At 44.9% G+C, this 25,567-nt stretch overlaps 1 protein-coding gene across 3 annotated transcripts in view; it reads right to left on the bottom strand.

The window, feature by feature from the left end:
- Positions 1-25,567, bottom strand: part of GEMIN5 (gem nuclear organelle associated protein 5) — a 500,185-nt gene that overhangs the window by 104,882 nt on the left and 369,736 nt on the right. For all 3 annotated transcript variants that reach the window (XM_086931243.1, XM_086931244.1, XM_086931245.1), the window contains 2 exons: positions 14,321-14,578; positions 4,005-4,167 (listed from right to left, as the gene is read on the bottom strand). In XM_086931243.1, the coding sequence (XP_086787369.1) occupies positions 4,005-4,167; positions 14,321-14,578 (421 nt within the window). The remainder of the gene's footprint in view (positions 1-4,004; positions 4,168-14,320; positions 14,579-25,567) is intronic.

Genomic DNA, 25,567 nt, shown 5'->3' with positions numbered 1-25,567 from the left:
GAGCTGTGAGGATCTTTCGGCTTTGAAACATGTTCTCTGGCAGTGTCTTTAGCTGGTGGAACATTTGTCTTTTTCAGCTCCAATGGTTCCGATGTTTTTTTTTTAATCCATGGTTTTTTCGGCTCCGAAGCGTGGGAGTCGGGTGGCAATTTCTTGCTCAGCTCAGAGTGTGGTTTTGGTGCCGAGGAGCTAGCGCTAGTCTTCGGCGCCGAGTGCTTAAATGCTGGCGTGGAGGAAGACGATGCTTTCTTTTTCGGTGCCGGTAGGTGTGCTCCGGCACTAGGGGTAGGCTGACTCGAGCCAGAGTCGCCCAAGGACTTATTAGGCTTCTTTGCCGAGCTCGAAGGCGGGGCATGGGAAGCAGTGTCTCGGTGTGCACCCGGGCCCGAGGGCGAGGGTGTGACCGCAGCCTTTTTAGAAGGTGTTGAGGAAGGGTCGGGTCAACGTTCTTACTTACGACCCTCTGTGCCGGAGTGATGTCCTCGACGCCTGAATCTTCGGCCTCTGAGTTACTGTCGAAGCCATGTTCTTGCTGTTGCTCTGGAACGTCGACGCCCTCTTCCAAGATGTCGCCTGGGATCGAAGCTGACGAGCGAGCCATTGTTCTTCGAGCTCATCGGTCCCGGATCGTCTTCTTGGTTCGGAAAGAGGCACAAGCGGAACAGTCTTTGGCCTCGTGCTCCAGTGAGAGGCAAAGGCTGGACACCTCATGGAGATCGGTGCATGGAAACTTCGACCCACATTGAGGACACTTTTTAAATGGCGTCCTTTCCATGAGCTGGAAGATGAGGCCTAGGTAGGCCCGAAGGCCTTCGTCGACGACCGGAATCGAAGACTTCGACGTTGAAGAGTAGCGTAGATTGGAAACGCGCTAGAAACAATACCGTCGAAGCTGGTGATGATTCCACGCCGAAGGAAAATCGGTTCCAACACGGAGCGCAGGAAACACATCCGAGCCCGGTAGCGGAAAAAAACAATCTAAGGATGGAGCCGATGCCCATGCGCACTATTGTCCAAAGGAGGAGTCACCGATCCTGTGACTTCCAAAGACTTTTCAGGACAAAAACAACTGCAAACATCCGGGCCCAACACTAGGTGGTGATCTATGCACAGTGTGTAATGTGCAGCTCATATGCCTCGAACATTACGTTTTAATACTTGGTACGATTTTTAAAGAATATTTGTACTTTGCAAAAATCGACACTTAGAAGAAATTTCACAGAAAAACAGTCAACGGTTTCCTATGGAAGAAAATTCAGGTTACTGGTAAGTACAGTTATGATTATTTTTGCGGTTCAGTACTGGGCTAAAAGGTACAGTACTGGCTTCTCTCCTGATCACAGGTGAGTAATTCGGAATTTGTTATTCGGCTGATTTTAGAAGAATATTTTAAAGTTTCAAAACTCCACACTTAGAAGAAATTTCAAGTGAAAACCAGTCAATGTTAACCTTTAGAAGGAAAGTGAGTTATCGGCTTTTAGGTAAGTACTCAACTGATAGAGTTAAGGTTCTGGGCATAGACTCAGGGGTCTCCCAGTGTTGGAAAGGTACAGTTGTTACACCCTCAGCGGCACAGGGGCAGCCGGGTGCAGAGAGAGTAGGCCCAATGAAATCCAATGGAGGGTAGGGGGCCTTTGGTTGGTGGCTGCAAGCAAGCAGGCCACAGGGCTGTGGGAGCTGAGCTCCTGGTCACTTACTCAGGGCAAGTGAGGAAGTGGAGTAGGGTAGAAGTTGCACTTCCAGCAGCACTCGGGCGGCGGGGTGCAGGGTGCTTTTGAGCCGTCGGGCGCTCACTGTTATCCAAAGGGAAAGTTAAAAAGTGGACAAAGGCTGCAGACTCTGGGTCGGAGATTCTTCAGGTGCGACCACCACTTCAAGAGGTAAGTTGGGATCTTGGAGAAGAGGAAGGTACCACAAAGGAGGGCACAGGGGGCCGCAAGGCGCCGGGTGCAGGGGTGTCTTTTGGTGCCGGGAAATCTTACCCTCAGCTGGTCGCAGTTGGAGGGGTCCCAGAATCTGAGGCTGCAGGCGTCGTCTGGTTCGTTGAGGAGGGTCTTTGGGCACTGGACTTCGGGTCCCAGTCGCCGGGGGGATGACCTCGTGGTCTTGGATCACTCAGGTACATGCCGGGCTTGGCGGGTGCAGAGTGGGCTGGATTCGCGGTTCCTGGCTGGCACCAGGGGTATTGATGTTTGAGCAGAGCCACTGCTCGTGAGAGTCCCAGTCTTTTGGAAGGTTCAAGGCAGGCAGGTGCTCCGGGGTTTTCGAGGTTGCTGTCCGCAGGAGATGCGAGAGTTTCGCAGGAGCAGGTTCAAGGATCAACAGACCTGTAGGGATTCTGGGGCCAAGTCAGTGGGCGCTGTCCTTTTGTTAGCAGCTGCACGGCAGGTCTTCTTGTTTCTAGTTCTTCTTCTTGTTGCAATCGGGATTTGAGGAAGGAAGGTTCAGGGAGCCCCTAAATACTAAATTTAGGGGCGTTACAGGAAGGGCAAGGGCAGGGACCAAAGGGTCCCAGTCCCGGGGTGGGTACACCCCCTAGCCTGCTCCTCTCCTGTGGGAGGGGGGCAGGAGCCTAGCTGTGATTGGGCAGGGCTCCCCATCTTCAAGCGTGCTTCACCTCGCCTCTCCCACCTGAGGGGTGGGGTTGGCATAGGCTGGCAGACCCACTTTCATCACTTAGGGTTTCCCGCCGTTCTTACCGCCAGAGTGGCGGTCAGAACCGGTGGGGGGCCAGTTGCGGAGTACAGCAAGTGGCCTGGAGAAGCTCACAAAGGCGTTATGCCTTTGAAGCTTCCCCTGCCCATCCTGAGGAGGAGGCTTGGCACCTCGTCCCAGGATGTGCATTGTTCCAGGCCCCTGAGAGCGGCAGGCTCTCGACCCAGGGGTCCAGAAACATGTCTGGTGGTGGCAGCCACACAGTCAGGACACTGGGAGTTGAATAGGTTTCAGGGGGCATCTCTAAGATGCCCTCTGTTGTGCATTTTACATTAAATCCCTCACTGGCATCAGTGCGGGTTTAATGTGCTGAGAAGTTTGATATCAAACTTCTCAGTCTTTAGTGAAGCCATCATGGTGCTGTGTAGTTCGTAATGACGACCTCCCAGCACCATGAAGTTTTTATTTGGTGTCAGTACCCCTCCTGATGGAAGGTATGCATCACGCCATGTTATCAGATGCTAGAAAAGTGTACAGAATGCCACTGGCGGTACTTCGCTTCTCTTCCTCTCACTTAATCGACACCCCCTCCCAGGGCTAATGGCAACAGAAAAAACATTCACACTGTGAGAGGGTGGCAGAAGTGGCGGCTTACTCACATGTCAAATAATTACAGCATTGGTTTCTTTGTATGCGTGTCAAACATGCACTGGTAAGAAATAAAAGAAGAAAACGTTGCCCCTAACACCAGTTCTCTTTCAAGGGTATCTTCTTTAATAATTCTAAACATTCGAATGGTGGCTCACAGAACACTTAAAAGCATAGAGAATACAACTCTCCAAAAATGCAGAAAACAAGAATAGTCTGCAAAATGACATTTGCTGAAAATGTTCAGATCTTTGAATTAAACATATTAAAAATATAAATTTAAATTACTACACAGTTTGTTCTCTATGCTAGGCTGCATGCCTATGACAATTTACTTCCATTTTCTTAATTTAAAAATAGGACTAGAGGAGTTGTTTCAGAGCAGCAATGCTGCTATATGTTTATTTTGAAACCTCTAAGTTTATTATGGAATTTTAAAATATCTAATTTGGTTTTAAAAAATAAATAAATCCGGAAGCAAGTCATGCCCATTTAAAGGATTAACTTTTATTGTGTTGTCTTTTTTTGTGTTTTTTTCTCTCCACCTTTATAACTGTTCTGGATCTGTGCTTGGGTGGGCTAGCTAGTGTTTATGAATATTAATGAAAACCTTTGGACAGAGAACTACTCCTTTCTCTGGCTTTCGAATGAAGCTATAAGCTTTGGCATATGTGTTCCACCCACCTTCAACCCATGCATACCTTGAGGAAGAAGAAGGGAGCACATTTCCTGCATGAGGTTGAATTGTCCAGCATCATAGCACCGTGTCACTACCCTGAGGAAGGCTCTTACTGCTTCATCCCAGATGGAAGTTAGGGAGTTGAGCACTGCCAGGGTCACATCGTATGAGAGATGAAACAGCAACTGTAAGCAGTAGAAATAGAGATACAATACGTAAACAAAACATACACAATTTACAGCAAAAACGATAACTGCCTGTATTACAATGCTCCAAAGGTGGCATCTGTCATATATTCACATGCTTTGAATTGTTTATAATCCATACATATTAGTAGCAGAAGATTATCAACATCATTGTCTGTCAGCCAGGAAATAAGTAGCATTTGAGAACTCCACTTTCTGGAGGTTATCTCCTTAAGATTTCCAAGCTGTACTGTGAAGAGACTTACCAAGAGCATCACAGGAGCAGTTAGATATTTGTAACCCTCTACTGTTATTGCTGATGAGGCGCCCCTAAAGCCACAAGAGGGTCAAAACATGTCGATATTATGGAAAGGAAACTGCATTGCATTAATCCTTATTTTACTTTTCCCTGGGGGTATAAGAAATAAAAAACTCTTTCAACTCAAACGTCCTGTTTGAAAAGTCCCAAATCTTTAGCAATGGACTGTTTTGCCCTATCCAATACAAGCTATACTGGTGTCTGTCTTGTACAAATCTTGATCATTTCATATATATTTGCTTTGATACACTGCAACTTTTCAATGTGGCCGGAACCCTCTTTTTATTGCTTGAATCATCAGTTCGGATTCATTACAAGCTTGTATTTTCTTTTTTATGTTGTCTTTTTTAGTTACACAAATTCTGACTTACGTTTGTGCAATTAATGTCTGTCTGATTCACTGGTGGAGGTCACTTATTTTAACTGGATTAAATTGTAATAACTTTTATAGTCAACCCTTTTTAGGTCGAGGACTATCGGTTCTGCCGTAAGGCAGAAACCGGATGTCGGAGATTTAATGATTCTTAGAGTGCTGCATTTATCCCTCCCTCTTTTTGCTCGTTCTCCATTGGCTGGCTTCCTAAATGGAAGCCAGCCATTGGAGGAGAGAGCCGTCCCTCCAAATAGGCTCCGTCTTTTTCGGATTCGGGGGCGTCATTTTTGCTGTTCTTTAGCTCGTGACGTCGTCCGTCACTCAGGACAGCAAAACACACCCCCGAATCCGAAAATGGCCGTGTGTTTCTCCGAGGCATTTCCGCCTTGCCTCGGAGAAACATGGTCGTGTGGAGCGCTCCTCTCTTGTGTTTTTTTTGTCCTTTGCAGACAAGAAAAGCCATGATAAAGGTGTACGTGCAATGCAAAGCACTTCAAGCCCAAGTCTTTCAAGGTCTCTGTTTTTTTTATTCTTTAAACGCTGAAATTATCCGCTATCCTACTCGGAAACGCGGAGATGGACACACAAATTGCGCCTCATAAAACGGGAGCGGAAGTGCGGCACCCGCCAGGAGCCTGACGCAACACACGCCACCCCAAAGCTGCAGTGCTTCTCCTTAAACAATTTGTGGTTCGCCTGGCACACACTACAAACTGAGGCTTCCGAGGTCTCCCCCTGGCGGTGCCCTCTCTCCTGGCAGCGGTGGTTACCCGGGCTGGGTGATCACGAGGGTGGGTAGAGCCTTCGGTGGCTGTCGGAGCTGTGAGACTCCGGCTCAGGAGGGAGGGAAACTTTCCGCCTCATACAAAACTTTCCCCGTCCTCCCCTCTCTCAGGGTGATGTGTGCCCCGCACAAGACAGGCGTCTCTGCACCGAAGGAGTGCTCCAAGGCGCTATATCGCGGCGGGTGCAGCCGTGGGTCGGGTGATTGTGCATCGGTCGCCTGCCAGGCTGGCACCGGTCCCGATCTGATAACGGATTAAAGATGAGCAGGGCTGCTCCGGCGAGCCAGGGCAGCCGATCCAAGAGTGACAGCGGAGATGCAACGCCTCTCTCTCCCCCCTCCGGCCCCACAAGTCTGTAGAGCAGGTTCCGCTCAGAAGTCACCCTAGGCGCTATTGTGTTGCAACTTGCACTGCTGCGAGTGCGGGCGATTCCCACGGGCGGAGCGGAGGCGAGACACTGCTTGCAATGTACAAGGGGAGAGACAGACAAGGGGCTGTCTCCTACAAGTGACCCTACCACAGACTTATCAGAGCGCCACCAACCTGTCTATTTCGCCCTGGCATCCGTCTCTCTAATAAAATGCGTTCTCTGTCTATGGTTTGAGTGAGGCCTTTCGAGGCTGTCTCTTCCTACAGTCTTTGTCTTTCTACAGAGTACCTGTGTGGAGGCAGCTGCATAGGCCGTCCCTTCCACTCAAGCCCGTCTCCGAGTATGAGAAGTGGCTCTCGGGTGTCTCTTAGACCCCGACACCGCCTCTGAGCGGGAGAAGTGGCCCTGGGCGGTCTCTTATAGTCTCGAGTTCACCCCTGTCAGAAGGAAGCGCGCTGCGCTGCCTGTTCCACAGTCTGTGGGTGTGAGGCGGTATGTGCATTGGACCGTCTCCCACACCCATCCCGTGCTGGGCTGTCTTTTACAACCCGGAACAGTCATTTGAAGAGAGAAGAAGCACCGAGTGGGCTGTCTCTTACCCCTCTCTTACACCCATGCCCGGACACTCGCATTCCCCTCTCCCCCCTGGGGCGCAGGGGCACCCCGAGTGGACCTACGAGGAGCAGTTCAAGCAGGTAGGACCAACCTTGCATGTTTAATGTACCGGCCCGAACAAGCTTGCCAATTTTACTTACTTGTTACTATTATTGAATGTAATGATTCTCAGTTTATCAGCTTCACAAGGAAGAATGTCTAAGTTGGCTTCGCTGGGTTTCAAGATTGAGAGCTGTAGCGCTCATCAGATTTTAATAGGAAACTTACATTTTGATGTCCTCCGGGTGATGGCACACACAAACATCACATGCAGCTGGCAATGCCAAGTTAAACGGCAGGAACGCCTCCCGCCTTTAGGTAAAAAATATGCCAGATTAACACGCACTTCTAAACGATAACGAGATAAAGAGAAAGTACTTTATATATGTATCCAAATTGGCAGTTGGCAATCTAATCGGTTACACCCAGGGTGGCAAAAAAACGTTTTCAAATATGAGTGTTCTATTTCCTACTTTTGGAAGTTGTGAGTAAAACGAATCTTTAAGGAGTAAAATAGTAACTGTAATTTTGTGATGGAAGTGTATTTTAGCATTTAGAAAACTAAAAATCTATTTGAAATTTGTAACCATGGGCACCTAACCTTAAGCTAGAATTGCTTGTTTTCTAGCTGGAAATTCATCTATACGAAAAATATTTTTTACCTTGAGCGGCCCTCTTTAAACCACACAACAACACACGGAGAATATGTTCTTGTACCACAACACTACTGATATTACCGATTTAGACATGTTACTAGGACAGTGTGTGGAAGCTTGCATAGAATTTCCCTTAATTGCTGCTTTTTCGTCCTGATGGGCATTTTGCCCGATCATAGGGAGTAAAACGGCCCACCTTACTCCCTTAGCTTCAGGCCACTGGAAGGAGAAGTGAGATTGAAGTTCTAGTAATTCTGGCTTACCTGTATGAAGGTTCTGCCCGCACTTTAGGTTCATTTTCTGTTTCTGTTTCTGTATTTGTGCAGTAGCCGCATAGAAAGCTAAAACTGACAGACTTGCGCGTTAGGATTATCAAACCCAATGCACAACCCCTTGCAAAACAGTTTGCTATTACACCAAAACTACTACTGATTTTCAGAGATGCCAACAGGCCCACTTCACCATTAGCCCTTGCAGTGCTTGTATCCTAACATCACACACCATCTGGGAATTACGGGCACATTTTAATAATAAAACAAGTAGACTACAAATCCCACAAGGCAGCACGTGGACCAGATCACCTGGAGACAGTCAGCAATACAGTGTCTGCTGATTTCGGTTACATGCATTTTTATTGTGCATTTGAAATAGTTCAATGCCACAAAATTGTTGTGCCAACCAGTTTGCCACTATAGCGGATAGGTTGGCTCTATTAGGTTATTTATTATTTTTCATCTTTACTTGTTAGCAGTCACAGGCTCTCCATGTCTCTTAAATAAATAGAAAAAAACACACCCTACCCTTTTTATTTGGTTTTAATCGTGTTGTGTTAGCCATTTCAGAAATTACTGCAGTTTCCAATCCAGAACAGCCCTGCCTCCCTTCCTCTGAGCACTTGAATGTGGGGAGCAGCTTCATAATGCGAGCGGAGAGCAAAAGCGGGACGAATAAAAACAGTATGTCATATTTTCCAACATTTCTAGTGGGAATACCCACAGTCGAAATGCATCCCCATCGAGGCTTACGCCGCTAATTTGTCTAATTGCAATAAATAGTGGTGCGAAGCTGAACTGAGCACACGACGCTGCTGCAGCGAGGACTAATGCCGAGTCTTAGGAATACTGTTATCGGTGTTTAATGTGTTAGAACAATCACTGTATTCAATTAATGATGTGATTTCCTGCTTTCTTTTTCAAAATTGCTATTTTTGCACACCGTTGCCTGTTAATACCTGTTTGCTCAAAGACTGAAAAGATATATAAATAGTAGTGAATTAAAAAGGTCGCATGGTTGCCTATTAATAGGTTTAATTATAGGAATATTTGTTATTTTGCCACAGTGTTGTTCCCATTCCTGGGGAGGGTTTGCAGCGTTTAACTCGCAGTGCTGTCTGGATGCAGAGAAATGAGGGTAAAAAGGCTCCTCTGTTGAAAGTAATTACAGGCCTGCTGTAACTGTTTGTCTCTGACATTTTAAAAACTTGACTTGAAACACAAAATATTATTTTGTCGTACCGTATAAAGTAATGAGCCCTTAAAATGTGCATTACTTCCATAAAATAACAAGCCACCGGTCGAGATTTATTTGTTTCGGGCCTAATGATAAATGGATGCCTGATTTCACAAGCTTGTGTGTCCTTTCACTGGATCTTGTAGGCTTCCGTTTACTACTTATTCTGGGGAGAATGCCATTTGTATTTTTTTCCTCAGGGGGGTTCTGCAAAAAAGGGACATACATAACAAATACTTTTAAACTATTTTTTGAGTGGGGGCATTTAACTGGTTGCCCAACCTCGCGAACGTTCACATGACGCACCTTCAGTTTGAGTAGTGGCCCTAACCTATCTTTGTATTTAAAACAAAATCACAACACCATCACAATGATCAGCTCCAAGTAACTTCTGGCAACTGCAACACACGGACTCCTGGTGGTGGTTCCTCCTGATTCAGTTCTTTCTAGCTTTCGCACCCCGCTTATGAATGATCTCGAATGGAAACATTTGGCTGCACGACCCCAAGACATCAGTTCCAGTTTATATCTTATCCAAATGTATGCCTTGAAAGCACTAATCACACCATCCTCTAACATATATTAATATAGGCATGAGGCATCCAGATCCATGGTTGTTTTAGAGCATACACGGTGGCCATGTTTGAAGGGAGGAAACACGCCCTTCTTCGATTTATACCCAGTGTTCTAACCACCACTTTTTCCAACCTTTTGAGGAGGTGGGGCACTTACTGATGTGATTGTATAATTACCCCTACTTAATTTCACACTCTCCATCGGTAACTCTCTCCCAATGTCATCATAGTCCTTTTTGGTTATGAGCACCCTTGTGTTATGTTATGTTAAAAATACTTGTTACCGCGCACGGTCACAAATTGGTTTCATGGCGCTCAGAGACAGGTGGAGAAAGGACGCAGGAGGGTAAGAGGGGCTAATCGTGAGCTAGGTGGAACAGATGAGTTTTCAGGTATTTACGAAAAGAGATGTAGTCCTGGGTGAGCCGAATTGAGAGAGGAAAGGAGTTCCAGGTAGAAGGAGCAAGGAAAGAACAGCAGGCACCACCGTGTTTCTTCCGTTTAAACCTGGGAGTGATCAAGAGATTGTGAGCAGCGGACCTAAGGTGCCGTGAGGGAACGTGAGGGTGGAGGCTGAGAGAAATAAAGGCAGGGGCAGAAGCGGATAGAGATGTGAAAACAGTGCATCCCATTTTAAAAATGCAGCGGTACGCTACCGGGAGCCAGTGTAGTCTTTTCAACAAGGGCCTAACATGTTGGGATTTGGGCTGTTGAAAGACCAGTCTGGCCGCCTGGTTTTGTACCAGCTGGAGCCAGTGAAGGTGGTATGCAGGGATCCCCACGTACAGACAGGTAGCATAATCAATACGTGAGGTGACCAGGGCCATAATTACAAGGATGAGAGCCTCCGAAGATAAAAACCTTCGGATTTTCCCAATTCTGCGAAGGTGATAAAAGCAGGCCGAAGTGACAGCGTTAATTTGGGGCCTCATCGATAGGTCACTGGAAATAATAACACCCAGGCTCTTCGCAGAGTTGACTGGGCAGGGGGGGAGCTGAGGGCTGGGGGCCAGAAATTGTGACTTGATTACATTTCATATGAATTCAAAAGAAGTGAAATTGAGAGGAGCACTCGAGCAGGATCACACTAGAACATCACTTTGTCCGCTGTACATAGTATATGTTCTGCTGCCTGTATCCTGCATCAATGACTACTTGAAAAATGCGTAACGTCCACATTTTCACTCACAAAATTCATTATTCATTAGAAACCAAAGGGACAACAGTGGGCAGCTGTGCTATGAGTCTTGTCATCGTGGAGAGTTCTGAGCTATTGAACACCTGCTATCTAAACTCTTCTCCTAGGTGAACTAAAAGGATCGAGTTGTCCGAAATCAACTCCTCAACTCAGCCATCTGTATCAATAATCACCTCCTCTTGGGATGATGGTAGATCCACCTTCCCCCCCCATACGTTTTTAAGATTGAAGGTTTCAGAATCAGCTTTCTCATTTTTATTCGCTCAGCCATAAAGACTTCATGGATCCTGTTGGTGGTAGTGGGGAAGTCGAATCTTAACTTAATTTGCTTTCATCCTACCCAACAGTTGTTTTAGCATTCAGTAGAGATTTTGGCATGTACAATCAGCTCTCAAGCAGAGCCACTGTAGTGTTTAATTGTCATATAAATGTTACTAAACTATAAGAATATGGGGCCTGTGACTAGTGTAACTCAGGACCCTGTCAGGCACAGCGGCCTGATAAAGGCGAGTCTTGTTTGTCCCAGTTACATATCTGGACTCACCCACATTCGCATGCGCGCTATCCTGAACTGATGGGCAGCAAAGGTGTGTATTTCAATAAAGGGGCTTTACTATCAAAATCTTTATACACAGGTATTGTTTTGTAGATATTGCCAAAAACCTTTTTTTTAAAAAAAACATTTTGTGTTGTAAGACAGTCTAAGAGGCCATTTTGTGAGGGAGAAATTAGTTTTGTTTGCATGGCAAGAACATTTCTCTTTAAGTTGTGGATTTATGTAGTTCGAGCAGTAAGAAAAAATAATTCATAATGAAGGCACTCTAAATATTCATGCAAATGATTAATCCAGATTTCAAGTTCACTCAGAGAGGACCTACATTTTCAATATTTGGCCTGTAAAAACTCTGTTTGATGATCTTCGTCGCTTTCAATTCAAATGTCAGAATTTTTCTGAAGTTTCTGGAGCTCTAAAAACATCTGCCTGTTTTTCCACTTTCTCTTATTGCCTTCTCCTAAAAAATGGGGGGAACTTCATAGGAACTGATATGAACACATTTGCTTTATTCTTGAACTGTGCAAGCAAGTGACCACAGTCCAAAAAGGATATTCGTCTTTTGAAACTTTGTTAATTCTAGAAGTTGTTCTGTGTGTGTGTGTGTGTGTTTGTGGCTCTGTGTGTGTGTGTTTGTGGCTCTGTGTGTGTGTGTTTGTGGCTCTGTGCGTGTGTGTGTAGCTCTGTGTGTGTGTGTGTGGCTCTGTGTGTGTGTGTGTGTGGCTCTGTGTGTGTGTGTGTGGCTCTGTGTGTGGCTCTGTGTGTGTGTGGCTCTGTGTGTGTGTGTGGCTCTGTGTGTGTGTGTGGCTCTGTGTGTGTGTGTGGCTCTGTGTGTGGCTCTGTGTGTGTGTATGTGTGTGTGGGGCTCTGTGTGTGTGTGTGGCTATGTGTGTGTGTGTGTGTGTGGCTCTGTGTGGATAGCTTTTTGTAGGTGGCTCTGTGTGGGTGGCTCTGTCTGTGTGAGGGTGACTCTGTGTAGGTGGCTCTATGTGAATGACTGTGTGGGTGACTCTGTGTGGGTGGCTCTGTATGTGTGTGTGGATGGCTTTGTGTGTGTGGCTCTGTGTGGGTGTAAATGCAATAGGTCATGCATTTGCGAGCGATTACGCTATTGGCATTGTAAATGACAATGCTATTTATTTAACGATTAAGCTATTGGCATTGTAAATAACAATGCCATTTATTTATGATTACAAAAAAAAGTCATGAGCAATGCCAATAGCTCTACCTTTAATAATGCCGAGACCATTGCATTGTAAATGCTTGTTATTAATTTGTTTTCATTCAATGAAACATGCATCCTTCTCATTTCCTTTGCATTTATATATTTAATAATCCAACTCCCTTATTAGCCCAGTCGGATTTGCTTTTATTGTTATTGTCAATAAATAGAAGTCTTCCTGGTAGTTGATGAGTTGGAAGGAGGTCATGAAAGACTTTTTGACAGAGCAGTCATCGAAAAAGGTACTACTGAAGAGGAAATAGCTAACAAAAGTTTTGTTAACACAGAAGTCATTTATAAGGTAGTGATAGAAGAAGATGTGGTATACTGAGGGTCAGGTGAAGAAAGACAGTTGACAAGCAAATGGTTAATTTTAAAAGCACAAGGCATTTTGCTGCCTTTTTAACAGCAGTCTGTCCTGTCGACAAGAGATTTCTGAGAAAGCACGCTAAGGTCAAACTTTCACCCCAAAACGAAGTTTACAAGTACTTTCTCTTTTGTATCTGCCTGAGAAGCTGTGTTGCTAATCTGACAGGCAATTCCAAAGATGGGTATGATCCTTAAGAACTAATATGTCTCTTCAGAGAGCTTTTTTTCCTCCAAAAGAATACACATTCTTGAGAAACATGTTTGAATACAAACAATGAATACGTTCCTTAAAAATAACGGATACTATCCTGAGTCCCTGATCTTCTAATTAGAGACTTTTACCTTTGGAAGGAATTCACCAACTGAAACAGACTTTCTTCTGGCTCAGCAACTCAGGTACAGGCACTAACGGGCAGCTGAGAGGAGAAAGAGAAAACCTCTAAATGTCTCTTATCTGGCAAGTAAGACTAAGACAACCTCAGCAAGAGTTTTTTCTCCCAATATGGCTTGCCCAGCTGAAATCTTTAATAAAGCTGCATCTGCTTCATAGATTTCCTTCATATGTCACTTGGGAGAAAACCTCAAGGAAATGTCCTGCCGAGGAGTTTTAAGCATTCCATGTCGATAGGCGACACATACTATTCTGTTAATTTTAAAGCTTTTCTGAAATGCTGCGATCACATTTTAACAGGGATTCCCATCTTCACAATGAAAAATTCCAAGCATGAGATGTGAATCTATGATCTATCCAGTGCTGGATAACAAATTCAGATGCAGAAGGCATGACTTCTTGAATGGTGGAAAAACTTTCACTGTCTCAGAAGAGCAACCACTTTTCCACATTATTTCACAAGACAATGTGGGTCATAGCACGTCACAAGAAGCACTTCCTTACAGTACATTCCTCACCTTTAGATTACCCACAGGTGTCAGACTGGAATTTAGGAATTTTACAGCAATGCTCGCCCAAGTCAATAGGTGGCTGTGTCTCACCCCAGAAGTGATGGAGCACAGCTGCATATAAGCCTCATTCCTGCGTGCTGACAGTTTCCTAATTTTTCTCCTTCCGCACCTTCTGGTGTGTAGTATTTCAAACAAATTGCAGGTGACAGTATGCTAAAATAAAGCTTGAAAATGTATTATGTTGTTCAAGAGTTCACCTAACAGAAAGGGGTGGTGAGAGAGCAGGGAGAAATCTACAATTAGATAGAGTCTCCACCACAAAGAGCAATACTGAAAGTAAATAACTGCGTCTGATAGATACTTCTTACCGCAGATTGAACACCTCACCTTTAGAGTAAGTACCTCAGTACCTCCCAAAGATGGAGGGTCTGAGGAGTGGATTGACATTTACAAATCTAGCAGGACCAAGTGGGCAAAATGGCCTTCCCCACAGATCTGACTGTCAAGGTAGTAGCGTTTCGTGAATTTGTATATTGACTCCCAAGTAGCAGATTTTATTTTTATCACCAACTCCAGGCACATCTCTGCAGACCTTGAAATGTCTTTCTCAACAAGAAATGCCTCTACAAAGTGTGCCCCACAGATAATTTAATCACACCCACATTACCTGTTTAGCGCTGGTGTTGATCGTGGCTGGTGGATGTTCCTTGCCATAAAGTTGCAGTGCTGCAGCTCTCAATTGATCATCAGTACTCACACCAAATTCACTTTTCCACAGACTTGCTAAAGCCTCAGCAAAAAACTCTTCCTGCCTCACTATCCATGTGTGCAGGCAGGGTGGGGACTGGCTCTTCCATTCCAATGTAGATCCCTCCTTCAGAAGCCTGTACAGCACCTCACTTGTGCAGAAAACAAGTCTTTGTCCCTGGAATGTCAAGAAGTAGACAGGTGTGAGAGAAAATAGTTTGTATGACTCCAAAGAAAACTAACCACAGATTGGTGATGGTGCATCTTTACAGCTGAGAATAAGGAAACAATGCAGGACTTCAGTTACTTTATATATTTTCAGAACCTTCATCTGAAGGGCGAGAAATCATGTTTGCAGAAGCAGTACTTGTTCACCGTAAAAGTATTTCATGTGATCCACAGACTGAGCACAGCCAGCGCCTAATGTTAAACCAAGGACTTCCCGAGATCCTACAGAGGAATCAGTGGGTAATACAGAGATAGTAAAGAAATAGCATGTGTCTGTAGGTTGAACCCAGTGCCTTATCTTAAAAATAATTATTCTAGCAATGACGAGTGATTACTGAGATGGTGTGGAAATTTGAGCCCAGGTATAATACATGATCAAAACACACAGATCAGGTGTGATTAGAGACAATACAGGAGCTGGACCTCTCCAACATGGAGAAAGAATAATTCTGATTGCAAGAGAGACCAAATCATTCTCTCTACCACAAAAATATAAAATCTCTACCGTTTGTGATGGAGGAGTCTTCGACTCAAGTAACTGTCGTAAATATTTAATTTACTATCATAATTTCTATGCAGGTAAGTACTTAATCAATAATAACTCAATCGGAAAGAAAGAACCAGAGTCCGTGGTGTTAGAGTTCTTAGGGGTTTTATTCCTTAAAAAGGAATGGTCATGACCTGGCTATCATGTTCCCGCAACCACACAGGGTTCAGGAAGGGATAGAGAGCATATGCCGCGCTACATTTTATTGACAGTACATAACTTATATACTTAATTCATGTCATAGAAAACAGTATAGTAGGCGTAACAGCTGAGAGAAGACAAGATAACAGTATCCACGTGTTGCTAGTACGTAATCAGAAGGCGTGGACTAGGCGTGAATTAGAGGTGTCACAGGCAGGTGTCACAAGTGGGTGGCACGAAACAGAAATGTTGCAATGTTAGCAGAAATCGGAGACTTGGATGCGCGCGCAGCTACATGACGTGTGATTGACGTGAAGCTGGAAGGGGGCAGGAGACTTGACATCTACACTGACGGAAAGAGACAGAAGTCTGGCATGTCAGATCAACTTGTACTTCTATCATATCTGATATCTGATGTTTGGGAACCATACTATCGAGAGGGAAAGGTCTCTGGGGCAGAAGCTATTCTATACTGACTGTGAGTGCGTGTGTAAGCGCCTGAGTGTCTGCATGAGAAACGTGGGGGCATGGGCCTTCCATGGGAGCATGGTAACAGAGGCTATGAATTACTTGCATGGAGACAGGTTAGCCCTTTGCTCTGCAGATGAGGGGGATGTTTACTGAAGCTAGTAGGCAGGAATGTATTTTCGAGGAGCGGAACAGATAACTCGAAGGTTATAGTCAGTCTTGGCAGGCAGCAGGCTGAGCTGAGCACGGTGGGCCGCGCTGGAAGTAAGTCAGAGTTCACGGGTACAGAGGCAGCCTGGGCTGAGGTTTTCAGAGTCAGAAGCCAGAAAAATGGCTCGATGGCAGAAATTCAGGGCCTACTTTTCCAGAGCTGAAAAACGTGTAAAGTACACTACAAAAAGACGTTGGCATAGCATACTTAGGAACGGACTATTCAACCCATTCAGGGTGGGTCTGAAAGAGGACATGTTAACGTTGGATGCAAATGTATTTGCGTCTTCGTAGCTGGCACAGGAGGGAAGTTACATGCACTTTAAGCTGGTACATGGAGTCGGTGGGGTACACGCTAGGGAACACAATCTTGACCATAAAATTTATATTTCCTCATTCCCTCCTTGTTCCCTACGGACCCTTCATGATATATCGATCCTCATGAATCGATCAGTTTGTTCTTGTAACATCATTTGTTCTTCTTTCTTTCTTTCACGTTTTGAGAGGAAACTGGAATTTTCAATGCACGATGTGGCACACAGTCCACAAATCGCTGGCCCACACTGTAGGCACAGGCAGCAACTGAATACTAGGACTAGGCCAATGCCTAGGAAGGATAGGATCTTCCATCCCCAAGCAGTTAACGTTGTCCAGAACCAACCGGACCAAGTCCAGGTGCCTGGATTCTGATGTATCAGATTTGCAATTTTATGAAGACGTGTAATAGCTTGATATACTGTGGGCGCGTTTTCTGGGATGAAAATACAGCAACTTGACCCGATGACCTTACAGGCTCCACCTCTATCTGCCAAGATGACGTCAATAACAAGACGATTCTGAAGAACAACAACCCGCATGGCGGACTGCTCTTCTGTTAAGTTACCTAAGACGGAGGCAGTTTCATTCACTACTGCTTCAAGTGTTCTAGTTAATCTGCGTATTAGTTTACTATTATGGACGGGACCCAAGAAGAAAAAGAATTCTTTATTAAAATCGGTGTATTGTTCCCATGCTGTTTCTGTATAGTCGACAAGCGAGAGATCTCTTCGGAGCCTATTCTTTACTAAATTTGTATTTCTGTGATAGTCAGGAGGAGCTAGAAAAACAGGTGGCAGAAGGAATGCAATGTAACAGGTACCATCCCAATCTGGAGGTAAGCGTATGTATGCGGTATGACCACAAACAAAATAGGAATGACGGGTAGCTCTAAAAGAAGACTTGCCTTGATCACTGAATTCGACCACAATAGTACATTTACTATGGCCTAAGGGTACTGAACCTTTCTTGCTGACACATAATTCACCAGTGACTGGTAGTACTGACATAGCGGGCAGAACTTGAGCAGGTTCGGATTCAACAGTAAGGATCATAAGGTTAATTGTGTAATTACCTAATCCATAAACTTCATTTTCTAGATCAGTTCCTATTCTAATGGGGAGTCCCTTCTTGTCAGGATAACAGGCATTAAGCAGAACTAAGTTCAAGTTTCCCCAAACCCAGCTCCCTTTGAAAACAGCAATATCAGGATCTACGGAATTTATTATTCTAAACCAGGCACCACAGGAACCGTTGTGAGTGAACGGGTACGGAAAGAGGGGCAGAGCTCCCTTGTATTTCTGGTAGGGAGGGAGTCGGCCACATATCCAGCAGTTTGTAGCATTGTTAGTCTGATGGGAATGATGTAACATACTAATGAATGTGTTGTTGCGCAGCGCAAGTCTGTAAGAAAGTTCATGTGGAGGTAATTTACTAAAAGAATGTTCAGCAGAAACATTATAAGCAGATTGTTCACGCTTGAAAATAGGATAATAGATGGGGAGCAGTATACTCGCAATAATTATCAGAACACTTAGAAAAAACATAATTAATAATGTCACCATACAGTGACTACGTAGTGATTTACAGTATGTACGTTTCTTTAATTGTCTTTCTCTCTCTCTATCTCGATCTAGGGGATACATGTCAGAAACTATTTAACCGATTCACCTAGGGGAGGACTTAAACAATTAAACTGTCTGACTTGCTAGATCGGAGCTTAAGTCTGTATTCTTCTTGTGGAGTTTTCTCTCGTTCGGAGACTTTAAAATCATTAGTTTTGATACAGTCTTTGGTGGGGGTGGACGAGCCTGGATCTGGTTTCAGTTCATTGTATTTTTTGATATGGCTCGTGTGGACCCACCCCTTTCTGCCTTCCAGTTTCACTGCGGTCCTTGTTGTAAGAAGGACGGTCTTTGGCTCCTTCCAGCGGGGCTCCAGCGGACTCTTCCTGTCGAAGTTCCGTACTAAAACTGTGTCCCCAGGACGGACATCATGTGGCTTTACATCAGTGTTGTCGGGGAAAGCTGCGGCAACCTGTGAACGACATGATTGGAGTGCAGACATCAAGGAGGCAAGGTAATCTGTCAACATATTACAATCAACATCAGTAATCTTCTTCGGAATGGGCGTCCCCCACATATTCGGTGGTCTACCAAAGACCACTTCGTACGGGGATAGTCCTGATCTCGAGTGGGCAACCATCCTCATGTAGAATAGTGCCACGGGCAGGGCGACTATCCAGTCGACCCCTTTCTCTTTACATATTTTTGCGTGTCTTTAATGTCTGGTTATGCCTTTCTACAAGGCCTGCGGCTTCGGGATGTCGGACACAATGGAATCTCCACTGATATCCTAGCAGCAAGGAAACCTGCTTCATTAATTCAGATGAGAATGGCTGTCCGTTATCTGAGTACACGACACGAGGCAAGCCGTACCGTGGGAAAAATTCACGAACCAGCTGCCTGACAGTGGTCGGAGCAGTGTAATCTGGGACTGGGTATGCTTCGGTCCAACGGGAAAGTGCACAAACAATTACGAGGACATATTTGAATCCTCGACAACGGTCCATCTGGATATAATCCATCTGGAGGACTTCAAAAGGGTGATCGGGAGGATGAAATCCACCTTGCTCTACAGGGACGCTTTTACCTGGATTGAACTGACAACAGATCATGCAAGTACGCACTTTCTGTTTTGCTGCTGCTCGTAAGTGTTTATTGCTCCAAAGATTTTGTAAACTGTCTAGCATTGCTTTTTCTCCTAGGTGTGCTGGACTATGTGCTGTATTAACCATGACTTGAACCATAGAATCAGGGAGAAACCATGTAGATTTTCCCTTCGTCATCCAACCTTGATCTGTCTGGATCCCTCCTAGTTCAATCCATTTCTTTATTTCGTCTGGGGTAGCATGTGTCTGAATATCGATTACATCTAGTGTGGGATCCCTGACTGTCATACAATTTGTCGGTCCTATTGTCTTTGTCATGTCAGTTGTCTGAGTGTGAGTCAATGCTGTATGTTTTGCTGTCTGGTCTGCCAGGTCGTTACCCTGGGAAACAGAATCTGTAACTTTAGTATGTGCTTTACACTTCATGACGGATATACCTGATGGCAGATGTATTGCTTCTAACAGTGCTTGAATGAGGGGACCGTGTTGGATCTTGGCACCATGAGAGGTCAGAAAACCTCGTTCTTGCCATAACATGCCGAAGTCGTGTACAACTCCGAACGCATAACGGGAATCAGTGTATATGTTAACATTTCTGTTCTTGGCTAGAATACAGGCTCGGGTCAGAGCAATAAGCTCTGCCGCTTGAGCAGACAGTGTGTCAATACGATGCGTTTCTTTAACTTTGGTTTCAGTGGTCACTGCATATGCGGCCACTAATTCTCCTGTACTTGTTCTCATACATGAACCATCCACATAAAGTGTCAGGTCTGGATTTGTCAGTGGAACATCTGTTAAGTCTCGTCGAGGCTTTGTAACTGCATTAATGATCTCTATACAATCATGCGGGGCTGGATCTGTCATAATTGTAGGTAACAGTGTTGCGGGGTTCAGAATACTGCAGCGTCTGATTTCTATGTGAGGCTGGAATAGCGTTAACTCGTAACCTGTCAGTCGTGCTATAGTTAAGTGCTGAGTCTGGGTTCTGTTTAAAAGAACCTCTACAGAATGTGGAACTTGTACTGTTAACTGGTGCCCTAAAACAATTGAGTCGCTCTGTCTGATTGCTAATGCTGTTGCTGCTACAGACTTTAAGCACGCAGGGAGTGCCTGGGCTACTGAATCCAATGTACTTGAAAAATAAGCGCAAGGTTTATGTGAACCTGCTTGATCTTGGGTGAGGACAGACAATGCTGTACCATCACGTTCTGTAACAAAAAGTGTAAACGGCTTGCTGTAACATGGTGTTGCTAAAACTGGTGCTTGACATAATGCTTTCTTTAGTTCCTCAAAGGCTTGTGTATGTTCTTGAGTCCAAGGGAGGACAATCGAAGTCGCTGCCTCCTGTGTTGTTAACTGAATGAGTGGTTTAGCTAGAAATGCATATTGAGGAATCCATTGTCTGCAGTACGAGGTGAGGCCTATGAAGGCCCGCACTTCCTTTTGTGTCTGGGGTTGTGGCATATTTACAATTAACTGAATGCGATCGGGAGTGAGCTGTCTCCCCACTTTGGACAGCAAGTGACCCAAGTATACAACTTGCTGACCACAGAATTGTAGCTTCGAAGGAGACACCTTGTGTCCCTTGTCGGCCAGAAAATGTAAAACTGTCAGTGATGCTTGTTCACATTCGGGCTCACTTCGTGCGGTGATCAGCAGATCATCGACGTATTGCAGTAAAGCAGTGTTAACTGGCATTTGAATACAATCTAGTTGTCTTTTCAGTGCTTGACTATAGATGCTGGGGCTTTCTGTGAATCCTTGAGGTGCGCGTGAAAATTTGAAACTTCGTCCATTTAAACTGAATCCGAAGAGGTATTGGCTCTCTGGATCAATCGGTACACTAAAGAAGGCGTTCTTGAGGTCAATTACAGTAAAGAACGTTGCTTCTGAATCAATAGCAGTCAATAGAGAAGAGATATCGGGGACCACAGGGTACTGTGGAATAATGCATTTATTCAGTTCTCTCAGATCAATCACCAGCCGATATACTGGCGGTGCATTGGGATCAGTACGTTTAAGAATCGGAATGATAGGGGAATTGCAGATATTGGAGTCGGTCTCTACGACCACTCCTTGGACAATCAGTTCTTCAATTATTTTCAGTAAAGCCACTACAGCATCGGGTGGTAACTTGTATTGTCTGATTCGTGGTAGAACAACTCCTGTCTTGAGTGTAACACGGTATGGTGTGATATGCATGCAACCTACATCAGTTGGGCCTGTTGCCCACAAGTGATCTGGTACATTTTTCAATCTGACGTCGAATTCTCGCAAAACATAATGACCCTTGAAATCCCGCAGAAAGAGTCTAACCCCCTCCGGGGAACAGCAAATTATGGCTCCTAGAGCTTTCAATGTTTTGATACCTAACAGATTTTCTGGACATGATTTGTAAGTAACAAGTCTGTAACACGTGATAATGGACCCACAGCCAGGGGGACTGGTTCTGATACTTCATTTATAATGGGCTGTCCTGAAAAACCAAGGGAAACATTCTGTGAGCCTGAGAGGGGTGCCCCTGGGACTTCGTCATGGCTTATAGTGGTACGGCTTGCCCCTGTGTCTATTAAAAACTTTCTATCTTTTCCCAATACTTGACTGTGTACATAAGGACCCTCTTGATCTACAGGAATTTCAATAAGAGGCAAGCCAAATTCCCTCTCTAGGCTGTTTCATGTGTATCACTGGTAGTCGGGGTAAGCAGATTGGGCATACTGGTACATTTGTTGGGAAACTTGCTGAGTCGCGGCAAGAGGCTGTGGCTGAGATAACGCTACTGTCTGTGCTGTATGGGATGAAGCATGCATAGGCTGTGTGTTCTGTGAGGTCTGTACATTCTGTGGGGTCTGTTGCTGGACCTGATCTTGTCTTGGTGGATGCGGTCTCTCTTTAGTTTTACCTGTTGCTATATTGTGTTTCAGAACTGGGCATTCATGTACGTAGTGACCTGGCTGCTTGCAATAGTTGCATGTCCCTTTAACGGGAACTGCGGCGTGACTTGTCTGGGTCGTACCCTTTCTGTTTCCGTCGGTGTGGACCGACTGGGCTACTAACATTTTCATTTTTGTGTCTTTCATACGTTTCTGTTCCTGATCCTGTTCCTCTCTAATTCTATTCTGATGGTATTGTAACATTTGTAACATCTGTGATGGCGTATTTGCTTGCCATGTACTCTCGACTTTGTATACACGGTTTTTAACTGCTAACAGGGAATCCTCGACTAGCTTTGATACAAAAAGATGCGGGTACGACTCGCTACTTGGTTTAAGACCACTATTAATAATGAAACATTTCTCGAATCTTGAATAAAAGTCACTAGTATCTTCGTCGGGTTTCTGTTTACATGCTGAGATGGCATCCCAGTCTTCCTTTCTAGTTGTCAGTAATCTTGGCAGAACCTGTACTATCAAACCTGGTAACGCTTTAGTTTTCTCCCCAAGGCCTACCCCTGGGACACGCTTGTTCTCTTCGTCTTCTATTTCTGCCCATACAATCTTTTTGTCTCCCACCTCCCATTCCTTTTCCTTGAGTTTCTCGTATATGCCCGTAGGCAGCAGTACCTTTAACATTTTCATGATATCTTCATATGTGTAATCCCCCATCAGTAACATGTCTTTAAGCTCTCTGTGGAAACCTGCAGGGTCTTTATCATGGCAGGGTACTAGTTTCTTCATTTCTAACAGTTCTAACTTAGTCAGTGGCGTGTGTACATACACGCGTTTCAAGACATTATCCTCACCCATAACTGGGTGTACTTCTCGTAAGGGGTTCTGACTTTCAATGCCACTCAGGCATTCCATACGATACATTTTTCTTTCTGGGGGTGGAGCGGGAACATATTCAGAGCTTACAAAAGTGTCATATCTATGTCGTTGTTCTAGAATTATTTGTATTAACTTGGTACTTAGACCTCTCCATCTATCCATGAGTAGTGCTTCTAGAGTTTCGTGTAAGGGACCTGGATCGGAATGTTTATTTCTGTATTTCGTGAGGAGGTGCTGCATCATGTATACACCTGCTAATTTCTGCTCGTCTGGGGAGAGGTTCAGGAATGTCTGTGCTACGGTGTCATCATTATACATATCCGGATTTTCAGCCCATAATATGGCTGACCGGGCTAATTCCTGTTCATCCATTGAATTTAGTATGTGGTACCCCACTCGGTCTCGGAGTCTTTTATCAGTCTCCTGGAACTGGTGTTCAGAAGAATTCGGGTTGGTTAAGGCAGAGAGAAAAACTCTCTTGCTTTCCGGACGGATACCTTTCCTAAGGTAAGTTCCCTTACCTACATACGCTATAGTATCTGTAGTCTTTTCTGATTCTTCGAGTTCTTCCTCCTCCTCGGAGGAGGCCCTTTCTTTCTCTTTTTCGTGCATCTCTATCACTGCTTTTCTTATTTTCTTGTACATACTGGCTATGCAAGCCCCCTTATCATGTCTTCCTTCAGATATATTTTGGCCCCACCTGTTGAGTCCATCTAATTCATCCTGATCTGTCTCAGGCCTGTCTCTTTCTCTTATTAGGCAATTTATGAAAAAACGTAGTATCTGTGCTTGAATGTCAACTTTCTGATGCTCCATGGCATCCTTAACACTGTCAGGGTCTTTACCAGTCTGAATGAACTGATATATTCTATCTAGGCGCTCCTTCATCCCTGCAAATAACAGCAGGAAATCAGTAGCAGATCTTAACCGTAGTGAGGCCATCATCATTCTGTCGTTTTTGCCGGGTACTGGATCATATCTGCAAACTGAAAGTTTTTCTTTGAGTATGTCAAGACGGGGTGACTTGAACGTGAGAGGACTCTGCATATCCCTAAGGTTTACTCTGTGTGTCAATGGTGGGGTGTGAAGACCCCCAGTCGCACCTCCTGAGGCGGAAGCTTGGGCATTATCTCTCTGTGGAGTCTGTATCTGAACTTGAATTTGTCCTTTGGTAGCGTCAGGTAGACGTGGTTTCGGTAGATCTATTTTAGCTGCGGGAAGTGGTGGAGGTGGAGGAATCTGTTGTGGTACTGGCGGAATATGATCTTGGGGCGGGTTACCACCCCTATCCCTGTCGTTAGGCAGGGCGCGGACAGGCAGATTGGTGTAAGCGGGTGCTACATCCTCTAGATAGGAATTCAGGAATATGTCTTTAGTGGTCCTGTGATTTACTTTAGTTGGCACCAATGGTGACGGCAGATTTTTCGGTATTTCTGAAATGGCCTCATGCGAACCCTCGGCCGCGAGATACATACCGTTTACGAGGTTATTTCGTGCACGGTCTACTTGCTCTGTTTTTACTCGGATCCCTTCAGTAACTAATTCGTTTTCTTGGGCTTTATCTGATTCTCTAAGTCTGTCTTCTCTACGTAGTGCTTTTTCAGCACGCTTATGTGATTCCTTACGCCAAAACTCTATGGCGTCTTTCTGAGATTGTCTGGCTTTCTTTTTCCATAGTGCTTCCTCTACTTTCATGATGCACTCAGCATCCCATGTTCCAGTAACTGGCCATCTGTGTCTCTCGTCTAGATGTTTTGTATAATCGGCCCATAAATCTAGATACAATATGGCATCTAAGCCATGCTTGTGGTACATGAAGTTTCCTGGAGTGTCCCTAGGGGGAATAGGAATTTCTTCCTCCAGTATCCCTTTCCTAGTTCCTATCTGCTTTAACTTGTTGAAAAACGGCATCTTGTTTCTACTTAGTACTGAAAGCTCGATCTTACCTACTTAATACTGAATACAGCTATTTATACAAGAACACACAATAATGCACATTAAAAACAGTCACACTCATACCACGACATTAATCACATGAAAAACATTTAAAACATATATCACTACCCCTTTATACTGATGTACTGCTAAACAGCACAGATACACTGTCTAAAAACAGTGCAGACCTTGAAATAACGGAGGTACTGCTAAACAGCACAGATACACTGTCTAAAAATAGTGCAGACCGGACTTGTGTACCCAAACCCGTCTTGATACGACCCAGCAATGGTACTCACCGGGAAGCACGGAAATCGGAAGGCCTCGGAAAACTCGACTGGACTGAACTGGACTGGACTCGACTCGACACGTGGATACTTCGGAAAACTTCGGAAAACTTCGGGAAACTGGTGGGCCTCTTGACACCTCGGACCTTGCTTCTTTCGGCTAGGCTCTGGTCGGGATCCTCCGCACTCCTCACCGCCTCGTCTGGGTACTGATCACAGTCTTCGTCACCTCCGTGGGCCAGAGGGAGATGCAGGAAATCCTGCCAGTACGCGTAGTTTCCTTCTAACTGATGGCAGGGGACAGAGCTTGCAACGCACCAACCGGCGCGTGAGGTGGGGGAGGGGTCCCTGTTCGGGCGCCAAAATGTCGTAAATATTTAATTTACTATCATAATTTCTATGCAGGTAAGTACTTAATCAATAATAACTCAATCGGAAAGAAAGAACCAGAGTCCGTGGTGTTAGAGTTCTTAGGGGTTTTATTCCTTAAAAAGGAATGGTCATGACCTGGCTATCATGTTCCCGCAACCACACAGGGTTCAGGAAGGGATAGAGAGCATATGCCGCGCTACATTTTATTGACAGTACATAACTTATA

This window comes from Lissotriton vulgaris, chromosome 7, assembly GCF_964263255.1.
Source record: "Lissotriton vulgaris chromosome 7, aLisVul1.2, whole genome shotgun sequence".
Classification (NCBI taxonomy): Eukaryota; Metazoa; Chordata; class Amphibia; order Caudata; family Salamandridae; genus Lissotriton; species Lissotriton vulgaris.
This window is presented reverse-complemented; position numbering and strand designations above follow the sequence as displayed.